Consider the following 24,124-nt stretch of genomic DNA (forward strand, 5'->3'; position numbering starts at 1 on the left):
ATGCACTGAAAATGCAAGTGCTGATGTGAACTATGACATTGACAACCATATAACCTTCTTTCTGTGCGTTTGTGATGCCGAAAAAGCAACTGAAACACATGTAGTGTGAACTGGCCCTAAAGTTTATTAGAGGTCAGGGAACGGGACTGACCAGGAATTGTGAATTCAATCAGACTAGTGGTGAGATACAATCAGCAATTGTATAATAATGTGAGATCTGAGCTGTAGCTGATAGAAATTAGACACATTCACTTGATCAGTAAATAGATAGTTAAAGAGTGGGGCGGTGATCCATAGATTTGCATATGGGACAGGTGATGACGGGGTGGGGGAGGGGGTCAAGTTGTATAAGGAGACAGATTTAAAAGAGAAAAATGTTACAATGAAATATACACGGCATGAAACTTGCACATTTCCTAATTGGCAGAAGAACAGTACGCAAGTAACATTCATCCACTTTCTAGTCATTAGGCAAAATCATAATTGTTTGATCAATATTCCTGCCACTGACACAACCCAGAAAATTGATCTCCATTTTTTAGGATGTAGCCATGACTGGGATTAGAACCCATGACCCAAGTGCTGTAAGTTCTGAGCTCTAACCACTAAACCACTGTGGGAGACACAGTTTGAGCTATAATGTAGAATAGTTACATTGTTTAAAAATGATAGAGCGAGCGCTGGTCACATGATATAGACTAGTAAAATGGTATTACACAAGATAAATATAACCACGAACAGTAGTGCATGAACTCGTGAAAGGTCATCCACCCCTGTGACAGTGTACTACACTATTGAGCACCTTTCTGGCTCCTGTGGCTGAGCTAATTCCTCCCCAGGACCATTTGGGCACCCACCCTGATGGATGGATGGATGGATGGATGGAGCTGGATGACTAACCCATAACTGCCAGCATACCGCTGCACCCCCAGATGTGTGATGTGTATAACCCATGCACATTAATACTTTTATTCTGGTGAGTGTAGACCAGTCCCAAGGGTGGTTTACCTTTCACAAGTTCATGCACTACTGTCCGTCACGGAGAGACCACACGTGCCATTCATAGGCACTCTCTGAGTTGGTACTCTCACACGAAGGACATTCCATTATTCAGGAATGATTCTATGAACTTATTTTAGCACCATTTACAATATTACATCATTGTTGCAATTCTTTGCACTTTTTGGTTTTTACATGCGTTCATTATTGATCACATGCATTTATAGCGCTGCACTTGTCTTTACCATAGAATAGTTACGTGATTAAAGAGAATGAAGATATATAATTATATTGGGAAATTAGAAGTATATAAATTATTTGAGATATAAGTGTGTAAATGTTTAACATTTGAGTACAGAATGTATGACATTCATTAGTAAATGCATTAGTTTCCTGATCATTTTGGAGACACAGCAAGAAAATACATAGAAGAAAATAGAAAATTCTAATACAGGTGTACAGGTGTATTTATTACATTCTAAGAAGTCTTTTGCCATCATGAAAACGCCAATGTTAATAAAGCCCGCACTTGTGCGCCATCTAGCGAACATATCCGGTATTGCACCTAAAAATGTGCCAGTGATAGCAAAGTAGTCAATAGACGCTCGTCAATGAGCTTGCTAGACGCTGGTCAGACGACTGATTGATTGACCGGAGTCTGCCTGAATGGTCAGTCTCTGCTATTACACTCACATCTTAGTGAATCAGGGCCTAAGTGTCTGCTGCTTCTTTCCTCCGCTATCTGCATAAGTCAGACACGTTTTCTTGACACCAAGAGAAAAATGGTGACAACGGAGAGACCTCCAGCAGATTGACAGCCTCAGCCCTATTCCTGTAAGCTGTGTGGAGAGGGGGCGGGATGTTTCTTCCCTCTAATCAGCTTTCAGAGCTCTCCTCACTGGGCTTTGCAGGGTGTAATTTTAGCTTTCCGCCCCCTTTTTTCTGAACTCTCAGGCACGTTGTATAAATTCAGCACTTTGAATGGACGTAGAAGAGAGATGTCCTCAGATAAACAGATACAACTTATGTAGGAGGATTTTCTGTGTATAACCCGAGGTCAGTCACTTCACCGGGTATATGTAAGGGTTTACAACCACTTTAAAGGCCTTGCTGTAACCCAAGATACTTAAATATACTGGTTATAAAGATCTTTCAATTTACTCATTTTATATAAAACCATAATCTAATGGGAGTACAGTTTATGTGCCTACTAATTTTCAAGGCCTGTGTGCTTTCTTTTGTCTAAATTGTGTGTGTGCGTAGGGAATGTGAATTTATTCTTCAGCCCAGTAGATGGTACAAAAAGGTTGCAATGTTAATAGCTGTATCATCCCCCTCTAGTGACATAAGGTTTATTTGCATTTGATGACTATTTTCCCTGGAGACGTAGAAATTTCAATTCTATACAGAGGGAATTTCTGGAACAGAGATTCTAGTTTTAAAATAGCCCCCTTTAGCTACAAGATTTTTATCACACTCTGAATTAAACGGATGGTGCTTATGGAAGATCACAGTTTTTAACAATAACTTCCTATATCCTTTCCATCCATCTGCACAGCATTCTGTCCCTGTGCTTTGTTATTTATCCTTCCCTCCTACGCCGTTACTGCAAATGATCATAATTGTGTATTTCTGCTTTATTTATAAAGGCTCCTGTCATCTTACCATACTTTCTGTACATTTGGGGCCCTTAACATTTACCGAGCACCTAGCTCACAATAGGTTGTTGACCTGTCAGATGAAGCAGTATGTGTGGCCTGAGATCAGCAGGGAAATGATTCATCTAGAATTCAGAAGCTGGTCAATTCAGGCTGGGAACAAGTAGGAAAATTTAAGGATGCAGTTGACATTCCTGAGAGCGAAAAGTTTCAAATTCACTATAAATTATTGTAGAATTTGTCTAGGTTTGTACATGCACCTTTTGGAGTTCCTACATCTCCTGTGCCACAAGAGCATTTTTTAAATTTGCAGTAGAGAAACAGCAAAATGTCTTAATATATCTTGGACCTCGCTGTTTAGAGAAATTAAGAGTTATAGCCAGGTTAAATTGTATGTCTGGGCATAATAAAAGAAAAAAAAACTATTCAGTACATCTCTACACAAGCATTAAATGCACATACGACGCAATCTTTTGTCTCTCTAAAAATGCATCAAGTATAGAAAAATACCTGTTGATCTGTCAGATAATCTGTGTGCTCCTAACTTGTTGGAGCTGACAACACACTGCCACTGCTGCACTTAAAATCCCAAGCAGTGTAGTCAGCCATACCAAACTCTCCCTTTTGAGACTAGAAAACATCCCCTCCTCTTATCTATATAAGTGGGAAGATATTCTATAGGCCACAAGGGTGAACTCAGGCAGGGCTGAAAACACTGCTTGGGATTTCAGCACACCATAGCTCTCACCTCAGGAATTTGGGAGCGCTCTTGATCTTCAGCAGGTCAACAGCTAATTTTCTCTTCTTGCCAAACAAAGGAAAATAGGCATGCACTGCATAGATATACTGTATATATTTATTTAATTTGTTTTGGTCTAGACCAGGGGTCTCCAAACTCTCTAAACAAAGGGCCAGTTTACTGTTTTTCAGACTTTAGGGGGGCCGAACTGTGGTCAGTAGGAGTAAAAATATCCTGACCTGGGAGTAAACCATGCCCCATGATTAGTATTAGGGGGAGTATTAGTGCCCCATTTTTGGTATTAATGGTAGGGATAGTGCCCTATTGTCGGTGTCAGTGGAAGGAACTATGCCCCACTGTTGCTGACAGTGGAGGAAATAATGCCCCATGGTCCAGATGAAAGCAAGCAAAGGGCAGCAGTTTGGAGACCACTAGCCTAGACACTTTTACTGATGCATACTGAAGTTGCTACATTTAGTTTGGGCAACTAGGTTCAATAATCTTTGGTCATGCAAGGGTTAAAGGAAATTCAGCCAACAGTGCAAAATCATGAAGAGGCTGTAATGACAATTGAAAATTAATGCCTCTGGAAGTCTTTGTAGGGCTGTTAATTTGCCCTTCTAGCAATATGTTTCAGTAATACTTGAAATGACCAACAATATACAGATGTTGAACATGCTGGTTATCAAGTAAAATCTAAAACTTTCTTCCAGCCTCCTGTGAGGTTGTGTTTTCACTAACAGATGATTAGAAATGGGGTGTAGTGCCTGGTATCTTTAGATCTTTAGATACAGTGCTGCTTGTGTTCATTGTAATTTTTTAAAAATGTCAAATGTTCTCAAAACCAGTTCATATATGGACCTGCCTAGGTGGTAAGGCAAGGCATTGATGATTTGATTAAAATTGCTCAATTCCCCCATCAACACAGTCGGTGTTGATGGGCAATGCCTCCCTCGGAGCTATTGTGTTCTGTAAGCAGGGAGGCTTCCCGATGGGTAAAACACAATGATCACTGCTAGCGGCAACAGCCACATGTAAAAAAGATCTGATGTGCTGGTTGTACACAAGTTGATCGATGGATCGACTTTGTACAATCTGCCTGTCCATACATGGATCGAATCTCAGCTGGTGCCTGTTGAACTGGCTGAGATTCGATCCATCTATGGCTGACTGAAGAATATTCATCCTAAAGACAGTGTGTCCACTTCAGGATCAGCTAGGTAGATCTAGCAATCAGGCTGGCAATGGAGGTTTATTTTAGGGGCCTTTAGTTCAATTAGTATTTTCATTTTAATAAAGCTCCGAGTCAGTTTTTCGTTACTTTGAAATGTTCTTGCCTACAATATGTTTGACTTTTCTAGAACAGCATTCCTAAAAGCTTCTATTATACTTTCATTGTTTCAGATCTTTCTGATCAATCCTTCCCTGTAGTTGTCTGGGTAGTGCCTCCGTTCTTATTGGAATTATATTTTTTTTTTCAACCGCGTGTTGAACTTTTAGTTCTGTGTGAATAATTTACAGCTCCTGTACTGGTATCAGATTCTTCATTCTTCCATTTGTGAAAATAGTTCAAGATGACTATACGTAATCCTGTTAGCCCTGCAGCATTTTGCATCAGTAGGATGTTCTTTAAAATATTAACGAAACATAATTAAAATTCTTTATTGAAAGTTATGCTTTGAATTTCTGATCCGCTGAAGGCAGAAGTACCCTAATTAAATGGAACAAAATTCTTGTTAAAGAGATAATGCCATCTTGGCAGTACCTGGATGTAGCTAAAAATAAAATAAATTGGATATCACCTTGGCTTGGTAATGATGGTTTAAAGGATTTTTGCAGAATACAAAATTGTACATTGTTGGATCTACTTAAGATTTTTTTTGTGTTCTGTGAGTATTCTGTTGGACTTAAAGAGGACATATATACTGTACAGAGGGTAGTCATCAATAATTCTCCCTGCAGCTTTTCTCCGGGGTTGGCTTACGATGTCGTATTCCCTGCTGTGTTTCCATGTGAAGTCAGCTATCTTGATAGGGAAGCAGAACTTTGTTGGTGGAAAAATGATCAAGAACCATCCAGAGAAGCGGAGAAACCAAACATCCAGAGAATGAAGTAGGAGCAGAAAGATCCTGTTCTGCAGGTCCTCAGGTGTGGGCATCTTAGAATGCCTCGCACTACACATTTGCAGCTGTAAGACTACATTCGCCTATCAGAAAGTTGACTGCAACTTCTAAAAAGTAATTAAAGCCTTTTTTTTTTTTTAAGCAGGGTACTGCTTAGTCACAATTAACACTTCTATATATTCCTTAGACAACATCAAATCTTTACTTTTTGAGTAGAAGTATACTTTAAAATAGAGAAACTGATGACTTTATGCCAGTTTATAATAACTGATGTTATACTGTACACTGGATTTTTTTTTTTTATACCATTGCTGTGGGTTAGATAAAGAGAGAACAAAGCAGTACTAACCTTTATGAGCATGATCTTTTCCATTAAAACTTTATGAATGAGATGTACAATAAAATATGTCACTACTATAAGCTATAAACACAATGAGGGAAATTTACAAAACCTGGAACAGCTGTGCATCGCAAATAATCAGCTTCTTTCATTTTCAAAGTTTAACCACTTGCCTACCGGGCACTTTTACCCTCTTCCTGCCCAGACAAATTTTCACCTTTCAGCACTTTCCTACTTTGAATGACAATTGTGCGGTCATGCAACACTGTACCAAACCCAAATTTTTATTTGTTTTTGAGACAAATAGAGCTTCCAAAATTTTTGAAAGAAAAAATTTTTCTTCGTTTGTTATAGAATTTTGTAAATAAGTAATTTTTCTCCTTCACTGATGGGCATTGATAGGCTGCACTGATGAGAAGTCACTGATGGGCACTAATGGGCAGCACTGATGGGCACTATTAGGTGGCACTGATGGGCATTATTATTTTATTTCAGGTACTTATATACCATCAATTTACGCAGCACTCTACATATATATTGTACATTCACATCAGTCCCTAACCCTCAAGGGGTGTACAATCTAAGGCCCCTAACTTACATAAATACATACACATACTAGGGACAATTTAGACAGGATCCAATTAACCTACCAGCATGTCTTTGGAGTGTGGGAGGAAACCGGAGTACCCGGAGGAAACCCACGCAGGCACAGGGAGAACATGCAAACTCCAGGCAGGTGGTGCCGTGGCTGGGATTCAAACAAACGACCCTAGTACTGCCAGGCGGAAGTGCTAACCATTTAGCCACTGTGCTGCCCACAGTGCATTGATAGGAAGCACTGATTCAACTGATGGGCACTATTGGCTGAACTGATGGGGCAACACTGATCACCAGGACACTGATGATCAGTGCCCTGATGATCAGTGTAGATGCCCCCCTGCAAAATGCAACTTACTGGCACTCTTCTCCTCGCGCAGTCAGCATGAGAAGAGGACTGCCAATAACCGGCATTTCCTATTTACCAGGTGATCAGCTGCAATTGGACACAGCTAGTCACATGGTAAAAGTGGCTGTAATTGACCCTTTCCTCAGTCATGTGATCAGCTGTGTACGAAGGACACAGCAATCACAGATCGCGTGCAGTGCGTGCCCCAGGAGTCACACGGTGGGGCGTTGTTCTGGGTGGTTGTCCATGGACTCCCTCCCAGAACTAGCCAACCGCGCTGTAGCCGTCTTTTGGCTATAACGCGGTCGGGAACTGGTTAAAGGGGCTATTAAAGCCAAAAAAGCAAACATTTATTATATTGCAGCTTACCAGTCCTTAGATGTGATGGCTGCATTAGTTATATTTTTAAGTTCCCCCCCCCCCCCCATTTTTAAATTTTTCTGGTGAGTCAGCCAGTAAGCCTGTTATTTTTCAACAGAACAAGATATTCTGCAAGTGTAGCCGTTTGAACATTTAGACAAACTATTTACTACTGATAGGGGTGCTTAAAATGATCAGTATTTATGTATGTAGACCTCCATCCCAAAAGTAAAATGCCTTTTGCTCAAACTGCTTAAAACCAGTGAGCTTGAGTTCAGCTTCTTTTTTTAGTGTACCTAAATCTGCTAGTACATATAGCACTCTCCTCTCCTAGAATGAAAATGCTGCTGTCCAAAAGTGTCTCTGTTGCTCCTTTATCCACAGTGTAGGTACACTCTAATACAATGACTGTGTTATTGGTCAGATCTGCAGGTGAAAGCAGCCTAAATAAGAAAACTAATGCAGCCACTACATCTAATGATTGGTAAACTACAATGTGTTACATTTTTGCTTTTAGGTTTAATAACACTAACTGAACAAGTAGAAAGCAGCTGATTGGTTGCTATATACAGCTGCTCTAGTTTTGATCAATTCTCCTGAGTACATTATAGCCTGTTAATCTAAGGTTACAAAGAGTCAAAAAGAGAAAAACAGAAGTGAATATAAATATGCAGTATTTCATATCAACCCAAAAAAAATTAAACATTCCTTTGAAAACTATTTTAGGACTCACACTTCTAAATGGTCATCCTTAAAATCATGTGTAAAAGTTTTCTGAATATTGCCACTTCTGCGCACAGTGTATTCAAACATCATCTGTTGAAGCAGATGCACATACTCATTGCTATTTTGGTGTCTGGGTGATGCATCTAAAAAAAAAGTGCAAAAGGCTGCAAAACCTGCCATGCACTTGGATACCAGCATTCACAAAGTGGTCAATTGAAAAAAGCCTTACTAAGTATGCAATGTGCTTTCAAGTCCATTATTTTTATCACTGTGATTATCTCATGTTATTAATGCTAATACAATACGGTACTTTTCCAATCCATGTAGAATTTTAACACGTTGAGGTGCATTTTATGTTTAGAAAGACAAAATATCAATTTGTTAGATAATGTTCTAATTATTGAAAAAGCAACTTCTAAGTGAAGTAAACATTTTCATGAAAAAATGACCATGGGGAAAAATAAAGTAGTAAAATAACTTTGTGACTTCACCCTCACGCACTAAACACTCCGATAATTTGTATTTTGTCATATTCATGCATTTGAAAATATTCCAAATTGAATTTGAAGAACTCCGCTCCTGGGTAGCCAATTACATGAGCAGGGGGGATAATTGAGAGAATTACCATCTACAAATGAAGCAGTGTTGCCATAGTCGTGAACAACTGGGTTCACACTAGCCCATGCTCTGAAGAGCGATCCGCTGTCAGGCATTCACGAGGTGAGCTTTCTGGTCCTTGATTTAATTATATATTGCTGAATAGCAAATTACAATGAGGTTAATGTGCCACAGCTACAAGGCAAGCTTTTGACTTGTGGTTACGGAGCAGCCCCGTTGACTTGATAAGTAAAGTCTGACAAGTGGTGCCGCCTATGAACTCAACATGCCGATTCACATTTGTCATGGCTGTGATGCAAAGCATCGCTGACACAGCATGGGAACAGCCCCCTCCAGCTGTATTTTGAACTTTAGGTGGGTGGTCAAGGAGCAATAAAACCATTTTTTCTTTTCATTTTCAACAACCCCCCCCCAAAGATTTTTTTTTTTTTAATCATTAAGGAAATAATTGCTTGTTGCACAATGAATTGTCAAGTCAATTATTACCATTCTACTATAGACAGATGTGAATGTACAATATATATATCATATATAAATAAAATGTATGTTTACAATATATGTATATATGTAAATTGACGGCACTATTCAAGTACCTGTGATAATAATATAAAAGTGGTTAGTGTAGTGCTCCTTTCGGGCCAGTTCACACTACAGAAACGCAGCCCAAATGCGTTCCGGATGATTTTCTGCATGCACGTTTTTGGCACTTTTCAATGTGTTTTTGATGTGTTCCAGTTAAATTTTCCCCTCTTTTTCTTCAATTTAAATAGGGACATGTGTGTTCCAGTGAGTTTTTGGCACGTTCCAGTGCGTTTCAGTTAATTTTCCCCCTCTTTTTATTCAATTTAATAGGGACATGTGTGTTTCAGTGCATTTTTGCAGTGTTCCAGTGCGTCTTTGGCATGTTCCATTGTGTTTCAGTTGAATTTTCCCCTCTTTTTCTTCAATTTAATAGGGACATGTGTGTTCCAGTGCGTTTTTGGCACGTTCCAGTGCATTTTTGGCACGTTCCAGTGTGTTTCAGTTAAATTTTCCCCTCTTTTTCTTAAATTTAAATAGGGACATGTGTGTTCCAGTGCGTTTTTGCAGTGTTCCAGTGCGTTTTTGGCACGTGCCAGTGTGTTTCAGTTAACTTTTCCAATAAGTGATTTTTTTCCTTCACTGATGTGCGCTAATGAGGCTGCAATGATGGGCACTGATAGGCTGCACTGATGGACACTGATAGGTGGAACTGATGAGCAGGAACTGGTAGGTGGCACTGATGGGCATTGACAGGAATCAGTGATGGGCACTGAAAGGCAGCACTCATATAGGGCACTGATAGGCAGCACTGACTGGCAGTGTTAGGCGGCACTGATGCGCACTGTTAGGCGGCACTGATTGGCGGCACTGATTGGCAGCACTGACCGGCACTGATGGGTAACACTGAAAGGCAGCTCAGATGGGCACTGATATGTGGCATTGATGTGCACTGGTAGGCACTGATATGTGCATGCAGAAAAAAAGCGCACTAAAATGCATGTAGTGTGAACTGGTCCTTATGCATTTCAGATAATTGTTTAAGTTGTGTGTAGACAATTACAGAAAATTAGAGTAACATCTCACTATAGGCTTCTGTTCCTGACATACAGTTCCTTTTGACCTGAACCTTAATACATTTTTATAATATAGTAACAACCAAAACTAGTGATAACAGTAGTGTGTAAAAAAGTGACTGTGGAAATATACCAATCTCACTGTTAAATAGTTATCTCTGTCTGGAAGAAGGATTACAAATATAGTGATGTGTGCATCTCTCGCTTAAAAACCCTTTTCCTGATTCCGTTAAATTGCACCCTGATCACTGTTCTAATGTGCAAAGTGCGATGCATCCGCCCACTTTAATTGTAAAAACTTGATGCACCTCACAGCTGTCAGACTGGATGAATTCTAGTCGGCTCCTTCAACGGACTGAGAGCCCTTGTGTACTGAGCAATCACATTTCAAATCATCCACCAGGGATCTTTCTGTGGCTAAACTGAAACCTAGCAGATTGCTTCTGCACGGGCACCAGATATATGATATGATTCAGGTACATTAAAGCAAACCTTTGAGAAGAAAGGGATGGATGACTGAATTGGATGATACAGTCAGAACTTTGCATTAGGGATAGTACTCCAAAATCTATTACCATATGCCAGCTTTCCCCGCAGATGTGCAGGATGACAGTATGATTTCATTGCTTTTGAAACAGGAACAAGCAGACAAGGGCCTCCCAAGAGGAAGCCAACATTCAAACACAGATGCAGGAAATGTATCTTTATGTAAGGGGCTACCGGAATACACCGGTCTGAGAAGGTGGACTCATTTTTAAAGTGAAAGTTTTAAAAACAATAATAACCAGGATGGCTGAATTTGTCTGGTTTTTACATTTTTGCCCTCCATTTACAAACAGCTGACTTCAACACCCACAGATATAGGTAAAATGGTTGTACAAGGTTTGCATGTCCGTTTCCCTGAACTGCTTTGCCATGAAAGCAACATCAATGCTAGGGCTATAATGTAACAATGATGACCATTTAAAAACATAGCAAAACCGATAGACTGCAAACGCCCATACCTTCCTGCCAATTACCTTTTAAGGGGTTTTAAAGATTCCCCACCATGATATACATGGGACCAGCAATTCTGACCTCTTGTTAAAAGAATGATACTTTATACATTCACGCCAAAACTTAGAGTGTATTTCAAGCCCAAACTTTTTTTTTTTATTTAGTTTTGAAAAAAGTGGGGAAGGGCCAAAGCCCATGTCAGGTTTTAACTGGTGCTCAAGGATTCGTTAGAATGAGAGTTTCCCTCACTTTCTGGAACAGGGGCAAGAAACCAAAACAAGTGCAAAAAATAGGTTTTCTTCACTAGAATAGGGGAAAACTAGAATCGTCTGTCCATCACTGTTGAGAATGTTCCTTTACGTGTTGCCTGATGAAACATTTATCAGCACAACAGGAAGTGAGGCTTGATTTTTTTTTTATCATAGCCCCAGATAGCAGTACATTCAACAGGCATTCTAATAAAAAATAAAGTTTTTTGGCTTGACAGAGCTACTAATACTGTATTTTACAGATATAAGAATGTTATTGAAAGACACTAAAAGCTTATCAAAGTCTGAGTTAAGGATTCATTTGTAGCAAGAATATGTTAAAAATGGCAGCTTTTGAAAAAAAAATAAAAAAAAAAATTATATATATATATATATATATATATATATATATATATATATACACACACACACACACACACACACACATATATATATATATATACACACACACACATACATACATCTACACACACACACATATATATATATAATGTATATCACATATATCTCTCTCTCTCTCTATCTATATATATCTCTATCTATCTATACACACACACATATACATAAATATACACACATATACACATAAATATACACACACATGTCCATATATTGCGCACATTACACACACACACACACACACACACACAAGTCAACCAAAGTCAGGACTGTGGGTTACCTGTGAGCAATCCAGTTTGAGCTCTTAAATCTAATGGTTTGTCATTGGCAAGTGCAAATAAACTGGGATGACTCTCCCTTTGCTTTTATGAGCTAAAGGATAACCCCTCAAGTTAGAAATTATGTAGTAAATGGAGGAAAAATTAGTAATGTACAAGGGTTAGACAAAAAAAAAAAAAAAGGAAACGCTACATAATCGGCAGCTGTGAAAGTGACGGCTTGTTTCTCACTGAAAACGGAAGTGAGGCAACATTCTTTTGATTCCGCTGTGTGATGAGACACCTAGCTAACAGGTGGGGAGCCTCACTTTCATCATCCACTGCGTGCACTGCTAGTAATAGAGTCATGTCAGAACTTACTAAGCTTCAAAGAGGGCAAATTGTTGGTGCCCACTTAACTGATGCCTCTGTGACTGAAGTTGCCGATTTGCCATGTCGCGATGTACAGTGTCAAAGGTTATGATGGCATATACAGTTTCTGGGAAAATACTGTCTGATAAGCATAAGCGACATGGTCAACTGACCGAAAGGGACAAAAAGACATTGTGCAAGATTGTGACCTGGAATAATACATTAAAAAAAAAAAAAAAAAAAACTGTCGAAAAAATGATTGCAGAGCTCAAAGTCTTCAAGGATTTTTGATCCTTTGTAAAGAGTTAAACAGGCCATTTAAATGCACTGCAAAGATGCCATGGGATCATCAAATGAGGGTTTGGCAATTGTAAAGTGTGGCCGTGATTGGATGATTTTTCTTTTTTTTGAGGGGGGTCAGCATATAGGGTATACACCACTCAAGGCTGGCCTGCCAGGGATCACATGCTGCTGGATGTGCCTATGTGCCTGCTTGGTCCACAACCACAATCCGTGAATATGAGAAAAAGATGTAGCAGCACTTTAATATACAAACAGCAGACTTGTTTATTATTCAATTCAATCAAGATAAAAAGACAGCAATACATGGCTCTGGGAACATTAGTAGACTCATTTCACTCTCCTTTACTGCTTATTCATTACACCAATGGCAACAATGTGTCAAGAAAATTCAACCAGACCAGCTGGTTCTTCCCAAAAGAATAATTAGCCAGAGATACCCGCAGCAGTCTCAGACTGACACAAGTATACAGATTCTTGTGAACAGGACAATCATCTTATGTCTGTAGGCATATATGAGCACAAGTTTAGACTTCTTCAGTGATTACCAGCATCCAAATATCCAGGAGATAGAAAGGAAGACAATAGAAATCATAGTCTAAACATTTAGTAGATTTCAGATAAATCTTTAATACCTTGATATTGCCTTGCTGATAAAGTGCAGGCATTTTAGGTATGAAAAAGAGAACAATCCAAATAATTCAAAAATTCAGATACCAGTTGGAAAGTCTGATAACAGGTAAGTGACAATATAATGAGCAATAGCAAAGCGGGCCATATTACACAGTAGAATGGTATAATGTTTGAGCCTTCTTTTTTTTCTTCTTTCTGTACATTTGCACTAAAATATTGTATGTACACAGGCTCATATAGAAGTTGACAGCCTTAGAAAAGGGAAGGCAAAGCAAGAACTGCAACAATGTTTCATATAGTGGCAAGGAAATGTGTTCTATCCCACATGGAAGAAAAATATATTTGAAATATATTTTAAAAATATTCTTCACAAACATATTGACATATTTTTGAAATACTACAATTTTGGCCATATTCCATATATTTCAAAATTTATATACACATACATATACAGTGGGCAAAAAAGTATTTAGTCAGCCACCAATTGTGCAAGTTCTCCCACTTAAAAAGATGAGAGAAGCCTGTAATTGGCATCATAGGTAGACCTCAACTATGAGAGACAAAAGGAGAAAAAAATCCAGACAATCACATTGGCTGATTTGGAAAGAATTTATTTGCAAATTATGGTGGAAAATAAGTATTTGGTCACCTACAAACAAGCAAGATTTCTGGCTCTCACAGACCTGTACCTTCTTCTTTAAGAGGCTCCTCTGTCCTGCACTCATTACCTGTATCAATGGCACCTGTTTGAGGTTGTGGACAGGTGTCTTTTATACCGATAACAAGTTCAAACAGTCACACTCCAAACTCCACTATGGTGAAGACCAAAGAGCTGTCGAAGGACACCAGAAACAAAATTGTAGACCTGCACCAGGCTGGGAAGACTGAATCTGCAATAGGCAAGCAGCTTGGTGTGAACAAATCAACTGTGGGAGCAATAATTAGAAAATGGAAGACATACAAGACCACTGATAATCTCCCTCGATCTGGGGCTCCACGCAAGATCTCACCCCGTGGGGTCAAAATGATCACAAGAACGGTGAGCAAAAATCCCAGGACCTTACGGGGGGACCTAGTGAATGACCTGCAGAGAGCTGGGACAAACGTAACAAAGGCTACCATCAGTAACACACTATGCCGCCAGGGACTCAGATCCTGCAGTGCCAGACGTGTCCCCCTGCTTAAGCCAGTACATGCCTGGGCCCGTCTGAAGTTTGCTAGAGAGCATTTGGATGATCCAGAAGAGGATTGGGAGAATGTCATATGGTCAGATGAAACCAAAATAGAACTGTTTGGTAGAAACACAACTCGTCGTGTTTGGAGGAGAGAGAATGCTGAGTTGCATCCAAAGAACACCATACCTACTGTGAAGCATGGGGGTGGCAACATCATGCTTTGGGGCTGTTTCTCCACAAAGGGACCAGGACGACTGATCCATGTACAGGACAGAATGAATGGGGTCTATGTATTGTGAGATTTTGAGTGCAAACCTCCTTCCACCAGCAAGGGCATTGAAGATGAAACGTGGCTGGGTCTTCCAACATGACAATGATCCCAAACATACTGCCCGGGCAACGAAGGAGTGGCTTCGTAAGAAGCATTTCAAGGTCCTGGGGTGGCCTAGCCAGTCTCCAGATCTCAACCTTATAGAAAACCTTTGGAGGGAGTTGAAAGTTTGTGTTGCCCAGCGACAGCCCCAAAACATCACTGCTCTAGAGGAGATCTGCATGGAGGAATGAGCCAACATACCAGCAACAGTGTGTCCCAACCTTGTGAAGACTTACAGGTGACGTTTGACCTCTGTCATTGCCAACAAAGGATATATAACAAAGTATTGAGATGAACTTTTGATATTGACCAAATACTTATTTTCCACCATAATTTGCAAATAAATTCTTTCCAAATCAGCCAATGTGATTGCCTGGATTTTTTTTTCTCATTTTGTCTCTCATAGTTGAGGTCTACCTATGATGCCAATTACAGGCCTCTCTCATCTTTTTAAGTGGGAGAACTTGCACAATTGGTGGCTGACTAAATACCTTCTTGCCCCACTGTGTGTGTGTGTGTGTGTGTGTGTATGTATGTATGTATATACACACACACATATATATACACACACACATATACATATATACACACACATATACACACACATATACATAGACATATATACATATACATACACACACACACATATATATATATATACACACACACACATATATATATATATACACACACACACATATATATATACACACACACACACACACACACACATATACATACACACACACACACACACACATACACTGTATGTTGAAATGCATTTTTATTACAGAATATATAAAAAATATTTTAAAAAATACATTTTCAAATATACGGTTTGTATAAAAATACAAATCTACATTTTTGGAATGCATTTACAAATATATGTAAAAATATATGTTAAAATGACTTTTTATATGTTAAAAAAAAAATCTGAATATATTTAAAAAATATTCATTTTTAAAAATATTTTTCATATGTTTTGTAATAAAAATGCATTTCAAGAATATTTTTAAAATATATTTTTCTTTTCTGTGGGATTCAGTACAGGGTTTGCTGAGAAAGAATTGCAGCGATGGTTGGGTATTATAATCTGCTATAATTTTACCCTTTGCAAGCCCAGTAATTATGGCCTAGTACACATGGGTGCACAGATTACCAGAATATGTTTGACTCTTTAAGGTTAAGAGCAGGAGGAAAAACTTGAGAATATTAATTATAAAATGAACACTAGGTATTGTTCTTTTATAGTCATGTGCGTTACAAATACATGTGGACCGACATGTGTAACATGATGAACTGCGCCAATCTGCTACCTACTGACAACTTGCTAACATATTTGCTAGTCATTTATAACAAGGGGCTGCTATGTGATGCATTCAGTTAGATAAATGTAGAATTACTGTGTGCTCTGCCCGAGGGAAAAGTTTAAGGATATCAGATGTGGACAATGTTTTAAAGAGGGATCAGGCCTGTGAGGGGAACCGGAGATGAGCTGTGACAGCCAAACAAGCCCAAAGCCATTATTAGTACAGCTGACATTTTTCTCATGTTCTTCATAATAAGCCTTAGTCCCTGCACATTAGGAAGTTGCTAGAGACAAGAAATATATATATGCACTAGATTTAATAGTGTTCCTTGCAGGGTAGTTACCCTGTGCAGTAAACTGTAGCGACTAACAGTCATTTTTTGCTTTGAATTACACCTAACCCAAATAGACCAAAAGTCAAGCTAGCTGTAAAAACTATTTTGACTGGCATATTTATATATATATACACATCTCTCTCTATATATATATCCATATATATATATATATATATATATATCTATATATATATATATATATATATCTATATATATATATATATATATATATATCTATATATATATATATATATATATATATCTATATATATATATGTATATATCTCACAGGTTATCTTACCAATATTTGTAGAAAACTGTAAAAAATAATGGCTCATTACATATGCAGATGCTGCTTCCTGCTTAACAGTGCTATCTAACCTAACTGCTTTACTACTCTTTCCCAACAGTGAAATTCTAGGGGTCAATCTACTCACTAAAAAAACAAAACATTCACTCCTTTTAAAGATCCACAAATCACTAAGCATGCCCGGCTTCCTGCTTCGAAGTGCTAAACAATGGGTGTGCTTTAATGTTCCTTCTTACAATGAAATTCTACAAGTCAGTCTACTCATTCAATCCCTTTGAGGCTGAATAAATTACTATGTTTAATGCAATGACACAAATAAAGAAGGGCAAGCTTTACTTAAAATCACAGGAAATGCTTCAATAATAAACTCAAAATGTGCTTTTAGTGAGAGCATACTTGACTTTCCTGTTAAAGCCATCTGCTATATTAAAAGTACGGTAAGGAACAACATTCCTCATTCCAAATGGCACTGTCTATTCATATAGAACAGAGTTCATAGCAGGCCATAGCAGTAACAAGCAATGATACCAGTTTGCAGAAATACCACGCTTGGACACTTGGTTGGCAAAGGACTCTTACCTGGCAGGGTTTCAAACAGAAGTCTGTAACGGAAACCCAGTCATTTCCCTCAGTGCTTTCTATATTTGTTATTCCCATTTGGGTGTACTTTTTTAAAGGTTATTTTAGACTACGCTATTTCCTGATAGAAAATAGTCACTTTAACCAAAAAGGAAGAGAAGAACGAGAACAAAGTCTCCTTACCTGAAGCCACAACTTGTTGTTCACTGCATCTCTGCCTGTGGCAATACACTGAAATGTAGCATTCTGACCAGCATTCACCTCAACATCTCCCAGTCTCAAGAAGTGAGGGGATTTATCTGTAAAAAGCAAGGTACAAATGTTATGGAATGTTTTTTCAAGGAGCACTCAATTCATGTTATGTTGTTTGGTTAAATAGGTTTTTGCTGAAAATCTACTTCTGGGTTTGACAGTGGCTCTGGACTCTCAGGTGAATCGCCCAGGTGGTGTCTAGTGTCCTTCAGCTGTTGGTTCAGTAGAAGTTATGAGTGACCAGAGGCATTCCTGCTCCTATCCAGGTGTGGCTTTGGCCTATTCCCCTCCTTTGGGAGGAGGTTGAAGGACTGACAGTGCCAATGTCACCATGATGGCATCACTGTATGCGTGCAATACCAGGGCAGATGTGACGTCACCTGGGAGGGCCCTGGAGGTCCTAGCCAAAGCAAGGTTCAATGAGCATTATGGGTAACTCAACAGTTAACATTATTGGATACAACTGGCCCCTTTGAAGAACTATATATACACCAGCAGATATGTGGTGTAATCAGTGATGTATTAGTTTTTGTGCTGCCCTAGGCAACACTAAAATCGAGCAGTGCCTCACCTGGTCCCCATCCTCTGTCACCTGCCACATACGCTCCTTCTTTCAGGCCACTCAAGGCAAATGCCTTTTTTGCCTCGCAGCAAATACGATCTTGGGTGTAATGTGAGCATCATTTTGTTTGGAGCAATAGCATATCGGGTGAAAGGAGATCAGTGGACCCATGGCAGAGGTGACATAAAATATGTAAGAGATAGATGGTGGGTGGCTAATATCTACGGACCTTTTACATTTTGTTAATGGAATTCATTACTTTTTATAGCCCCCACAATTTTTTTTTGAATACCAACAGTCTGCAGTATTTCTTTCACCATTTTACCAATTTGGATTGGGGGGGGGGCGCAGCAGACCTCGTGGAAAGACTGACAGTACAGATGAAACTCGAAAAATTAGAATATCGTGCAAAAGTTCATTTATTTCAGTAATGCAACTTAAAAGGTGAAACTAATATATGAGATAGACTCATTACATGCAAAGCAAGATAGTTCAAGCCGTGATTTGTCATAATTGTGATGATTATGACTTACAGCTCATGAAATCCCCATATCCACAATCTCAGAAAATTAGAATATTGTGAAAAGGTGCAATATTCTAGGCTCAAAGTGTCCCACTCTAATCACCTAATTAAGCCATAACACCTGCAAAGGGTTCCTGAGCCCTTAAATGGTCTCTCAGTCTGGTTCAGTAGGAATCGCAATCATGGGAAAGACTGCTGACCTGACAGTTATGGAGGGTGTCAATGGTGGTTTTCTGCACAAGGAGGGAAAGCCTCAAAAGGTAATTGCAAAAGAAGTTGGATGTTCTCAAAGTGTTGTATCAAAGCACATTAATAGAAAGGTATGTGGAAGGGAAAAGTGTGGAAGAAAAAGGTGCACAAGCAGCAAGGAAGATCGCAGCCTTGAGAGGATTGTCAGGAAAAGGCCATTCAAAAGTGTTGGGGACTTTCACAAGGAGTGGAATGAGGCTGGAGTCAGTGCATCAAGAGCCACCACACACAGACGGATCCTGGACATGGGCTTCAAATGTCGTATTCCTCTTGTCAAGCCGCTCCTTAACAACAAACAACGTCTGGGCTAAAGAAAAACACACCTGGTCTGTTGCTCAGTGGTTCAAAGTCCTCTTTTCTGATGAGAGCAACTTTTGCATCTCATTTGGAAACCAAGGACCCAGAATATGGAGGAAGAATGGAGAGGCACACACTGCAAGATGCTTGAAGTCCAGTGTGAAGTTTCCACAGTCTGTGTTGATTTGGGGAGCCATGTCATCTGCTGGTGTTGGTCCACTGTGCTTCATTAAGTCCAGGGTCAACGCAGCTTTGTACCAGGAGATTTTGGAGCACTTCATGCTTCCTTCCGCAGATGAGCTTTATGGGGATGCTGACTTCATTTTCCAGCAAGACTTGGCACTTGCCCACATTGCCAAAAGCACCAAAACCTGGTTCAATGACCGTGGGATTACTGTGCTTGATTGGCCAACAAACTCGCCTGACCTGAACCCCATAGAGAATCTATGGGGCATTGCCAACAGAACAATGCAGAAGAGCTGAAGGCCGCTATCGAAGCATCCTGGTCTTCCATAACCACTCAGCAGTGCCACAGGCTGATAGCTTTCATACCACGCCGCATTGAAGCAGTAATTGTTGCAAAAGGGGCCCAAACCAAGTACTGAGTACATATGCATGCTTATACTTTTCAGAGGTCCGATATTGTTCTATGTACAATCCTTGTTTTATTGATTGCATGTAATATTCTAATTTTCTGAGATTGTGGATTTGGGGTTTTCATGAGCTTTAAGTACCTTCTACTACGACATTCAGGCCCAATTTGGACAATGGGGAGTAGATCTTTCTGCTTCTCCTTTGGAACATCTTATGGCAGAACCAAATATTACCAAATTGGTAACCACTATCTACAATGCATCGGCTGGTTCACACTCCTTTACCTCCTCTTTTGAGAAATGGCGTGCTTATCTTCATGATCTCACAGAGGAGAATTTGGAGGAAGTTACTAAAACTATTTTACAAGATGTTACTACTGCTGAAAAGTTTACACATTTGAAATGTATACACCAACTGCAGTACACCCCAGCCAAGTTGAATCGAATAGGAGTAACGACTCAAGCCTGTTGTCCTAAATGTGGGGAAACCTCAGCTGTTTTCCACGTTTTGGTCGCGCTCTAGACTGTCTCCTTTTCGAGCTGAACTGTTTGACATGTTGACAAATCATCTGTGTTTACAAGCTCCCAGGACCCCAGAGGTGGGCTTATTGGATGTTTTTGGCAAGTATGTCCCTCTCACCTGTAGCCGTATTATGTTTCGTATGATCTTTTTCTATGCCAAGAAGGCGATTTTGTTATGCTGGAAGGACACATCTCCACCTGCATTGTCATACGTTTGCCACTTGATCAACCAAGTACTGCCTATGTACAAACTTATTTACAAGGGCCGTGCTTGCCCAAAAAAATTTACTAGAGTATTGCAACCTTGGCTGGATACTTCAGCCTCTCAAATGGCGGATCTGGCTCCTTCACAGTCCTTGGATTAAAAATTGTGTCACTTGTACCTCTATGTCTTACGCCCCGAGAGAGTATGGGTGTGTTTGTATACGTGCATTTTGGTAACTGATTTGTTTATGTTTCTCTTTTATTGATGGCTGCATTACTCTGTCAATATATGTGGCTCTATTGCTCTCAATTATCTCTGGTGACAGCCACACAGATATATGGGCGGCTTAAGTTTTAATGTTTTGCTGATTAGATGCTGGGCTCTGTGCAGCCAACTCTCTGACCATCGCCCTGTTAGATAGCTGCTGTCTTGTACCTTTTACCAACTAAAATTAAACATAGACATGTTAAAGAAAATACATGTTCACATATTTCTTGATTTAGATCATACAATAATTGGAGAATGGGAAATGGAACATTGAAATTCCCCAGAAATCTGTACTTCAGTACTATTAAGAACTTTTATGACATTCTATTACTGGAAGCCAAAGAATACAGTGGGGGAGGTATGCTCATCTATATTGTGTGCACAATTATTAGGCAAGTATTTTGACCAAATAATTTTTATGCAAATTTTCCAACACCAAGTTGTATAAACTTCAATTCTTCAGGGTCGCAAAAAACGTGTTGAGAAAAAAAAGATGCAAATTAACTGCCAAAGATTTGAGAAGAATCAAACGTGAAGCTACCAGGAATCCATTATCCTCCAATTCTGTCATATTCCAGAACTGCAACCTGCCTTAAGTACCCAGAACTGCAAGGTGCTCAATGCTGAGAGACATGGCCAAGGTAAGAAAAGCTGAAACCTGACCACCACTGAACATGAAACAAAAGTTGAAACATCAAAACTGGGCCAAGAAATACCCGAAGACAGATTCTTGAAAGGTGTGACTGACCCTTGATGGACCAGATTGATGGGCCCATGGCTGGGACAGTAACAGGCCCAGAGCTCCACTTTGACTAAGATGCCATCAAGGTGGAGTTGGGGCACTGGTATGGGCTGGTATTATTAAAGAAAAGCTAGTTGGACTTTTTTTTGGGTTGAAGATAGACCCAAAATCAACTCTCAAATCTACTGCCAGTTTTTAGAAGACACTTTCTTCAAGCAGTGGTACAGTAAAAAGTCTACATCTTTCAAGAAGACCATGAAATTTATGCGGGACAATGCTTCATCACATGCATCAAAGTACTCCACTACATGGCTAGCCAGTATAGGCCTTAAAGATGAAAGAATAATGACATGGCCCCCTTCCTCACCCGACCTAAACCCTATTGAGAACTTGTGGGCCCTTCTTAAATAAATTTACGATGAAGGAAAACCGTACACCTCTCTGAACAGTGTCTGGGAGGCTATAGCTGCTGCTGTACAAAAAAGTTGATCACCAACAGATCAAGAAACTGACAGACTCCATGCATGGAGGGCTTATGACTGTTATTGGAAAGAAGGTTAGCTATATTGGTCACTGATTTTTAATTTTTTGGAATGTCAGAAATGTTAATTTGTAAATTTTGAGATTATTCTCACTTTAACAGATGAAAATAAACAACAGAGATGGGAAAATCTTCGTTTTTCATTTAGTTGCACAAGTCTGCACACTAATACTTGCCCAATAATTATGCACTCATAGATATTCTCCTCAGAAAGCCAAAACCTCACCTTTTACTTTCTTAAATATTTAGGTTTGAGGTTTATTAACATTTTGGATTTGACCGAGAGCACTGTAGTAGTTCAATAATGAAATTAATCCTCAAAAATACAACTTGCCTAATAATTGTGCACACCGTAAATAGAACTTTTGTTAGATCTTTTGAATAAAGAATGAGGAAATTTAGTGCAAAACAAAATAACAGAGGATGCTTATTGGTGAATTGGTGAATAAGCTTGGTGAATTGGTGATGCTAAATTGGTGAATAAGCTGGGATATTTTGTAATATACCCTGAAGTTCTGTTTTTTTTCCCTTATTAAGCCGACGTTTGCCATTCTTCTCAATTTCTTTGCACTGTGGTGAATGCACGTACCTGTTCATTTGAGCAATAATAGTTGTTTCACACACCCCACCCCAAGACCCTTTCTTCATTCCCATAGTGTTTCAGAGAAAAACAATAGAAAGACTTGTGATCCAGAACATTGGGTTAGCACATTTCCCCATCCATATGTAATGTTATCTCCAGGTGGATAGCGCAGAAAGAATGCCACAGGGTTAACAGAAATACAGCCAGAAATGACTTCTGTTTGAAACAAGATGCAAGAATGCATGCTGACATGCCCTGACGAAGCATCATTATCCCAATTCGGCTGACTTAATTACATAACTTGGCACAAACAAGCCATAACCCTTAGCAATCGTATAAGACTTTCCAGTTCCAGCTAGATTTATGTAAAACAAAAAGCTGTTTAGTTGCCATAGTTTAATGTGCATTGTTAGGTTTATTTAATAATATTGTGCAAATGAAACCTTCCCTGCATGGCAGTGTTTGTCTTTGGCTTGTACTGCAGATCTGACAGGTTTTTTCTTTCCCTTGTACTCTGACTCCAGCAATGAGTGTTTAAAGCCTGGTTGACTTTCAGCAAAGAAAGTAATTAAATAGATTTCATTAGTTTACGGTTTTGGCCTTGTATCTGTTAAAGATCGATACAATTATCATTAACAGAGTGAATGTAAAGCATGACCCACATTTACAAGTGCTTGAGCACAGCCATTTTTAAATAGCAAGGAATGGAAGTAATTATGCAAATGCACTTAGGTAGTCCCAATTTACCTTTCTTGACATTTCTTGTGCTACTGGTGGTGAGAAAGCTGCAGAACATCAACCTGGGGAGTGAGCTTAGATCCAAAGTCTTGCTCAGAAGTGGAATGACAGTAGGAACAATTGGAGGCCAATTCTGAACTGGGAGGGTCTGAGGCAAACTTACATAAACCCCTCAGTCTAGAGCAGTGGTTCTCAACCTTCCTAATGCCGTGACCCTTTAATACAGTTCCTCATGTTGTGGTGACCCCCAACCATAAAATTATTTACCCAGTAATTATAATTCATGAGTGTCGTTTTAACTCCAATACTGCTGCTTTCAACACAGTAGCTGCTTTTAACAGAGTAGCTGCTTTCAACACAGCAGCTGCTTTCTACACAGTAGCTACTCTTTACACATCGGAAATATGTGTTTTCTGATGGTCTTAGGCGACCCCTGTGAAAGGGTCATTTGACCCCCAAAGGGGCAAATTAATGAAATACTTGTGAGCCACTAGAAGTTCTAAGGGAGTTCTAAGGGAAGTTCTAAGGGATGACGTCACCGCCCCTAAGGGAGGGGCGGTGACGTCATCACGCATCCACAGAGGAAACGGCGAGTATAGCGAGTGAACACACACACACCTGCAGGGCTGTTTGCAGGAG

General features: G+C 39.4%; 1 protein-coding gene across 12 annotated transcripts in view; it reads right to left on the reverse strand.

The window, feature by feature from the left end:
* Positions 1 to 24,124, reverse strand: part of LOC149462829 (receptor-type tyrosine-protein phosphatase kappa) — a 571,684-nt gene that overhangs the window by 326,244 nt on the left and 221,316 nt on the right. For all 12 annotated transcript variants that reach the window (XM_089676124.1, XM_089676123.1, XM_089676120.1 and 9 more), the window contains exon 5: positions 17,595 to 17,710. In XM_089676124.1, coding sequence (XP_089532250.1) covers positions 17,595 to 17,710 — 116 coding nt within the window. The remainder of the gene's footprint in view (positions 1 to 17,594; positions 17,711 to 24,124) is intronic.

The sequence above is a fragment of the Staurois parvus genome, unplaced genomic scaffold (genome assembly GCF_062004578.1).
Source record: "Staurois parvus isolate SC_StPar_1 unplaced genomic scaffold, SC_StPar_1.0 ptg000165l, whole genome shotgun sequence".
Lineage (NCBI taxonomy): Eukaryota > Metazoa > Chordata > Amphibia > Anura > Ranidae > Staurois > Staurois parvus.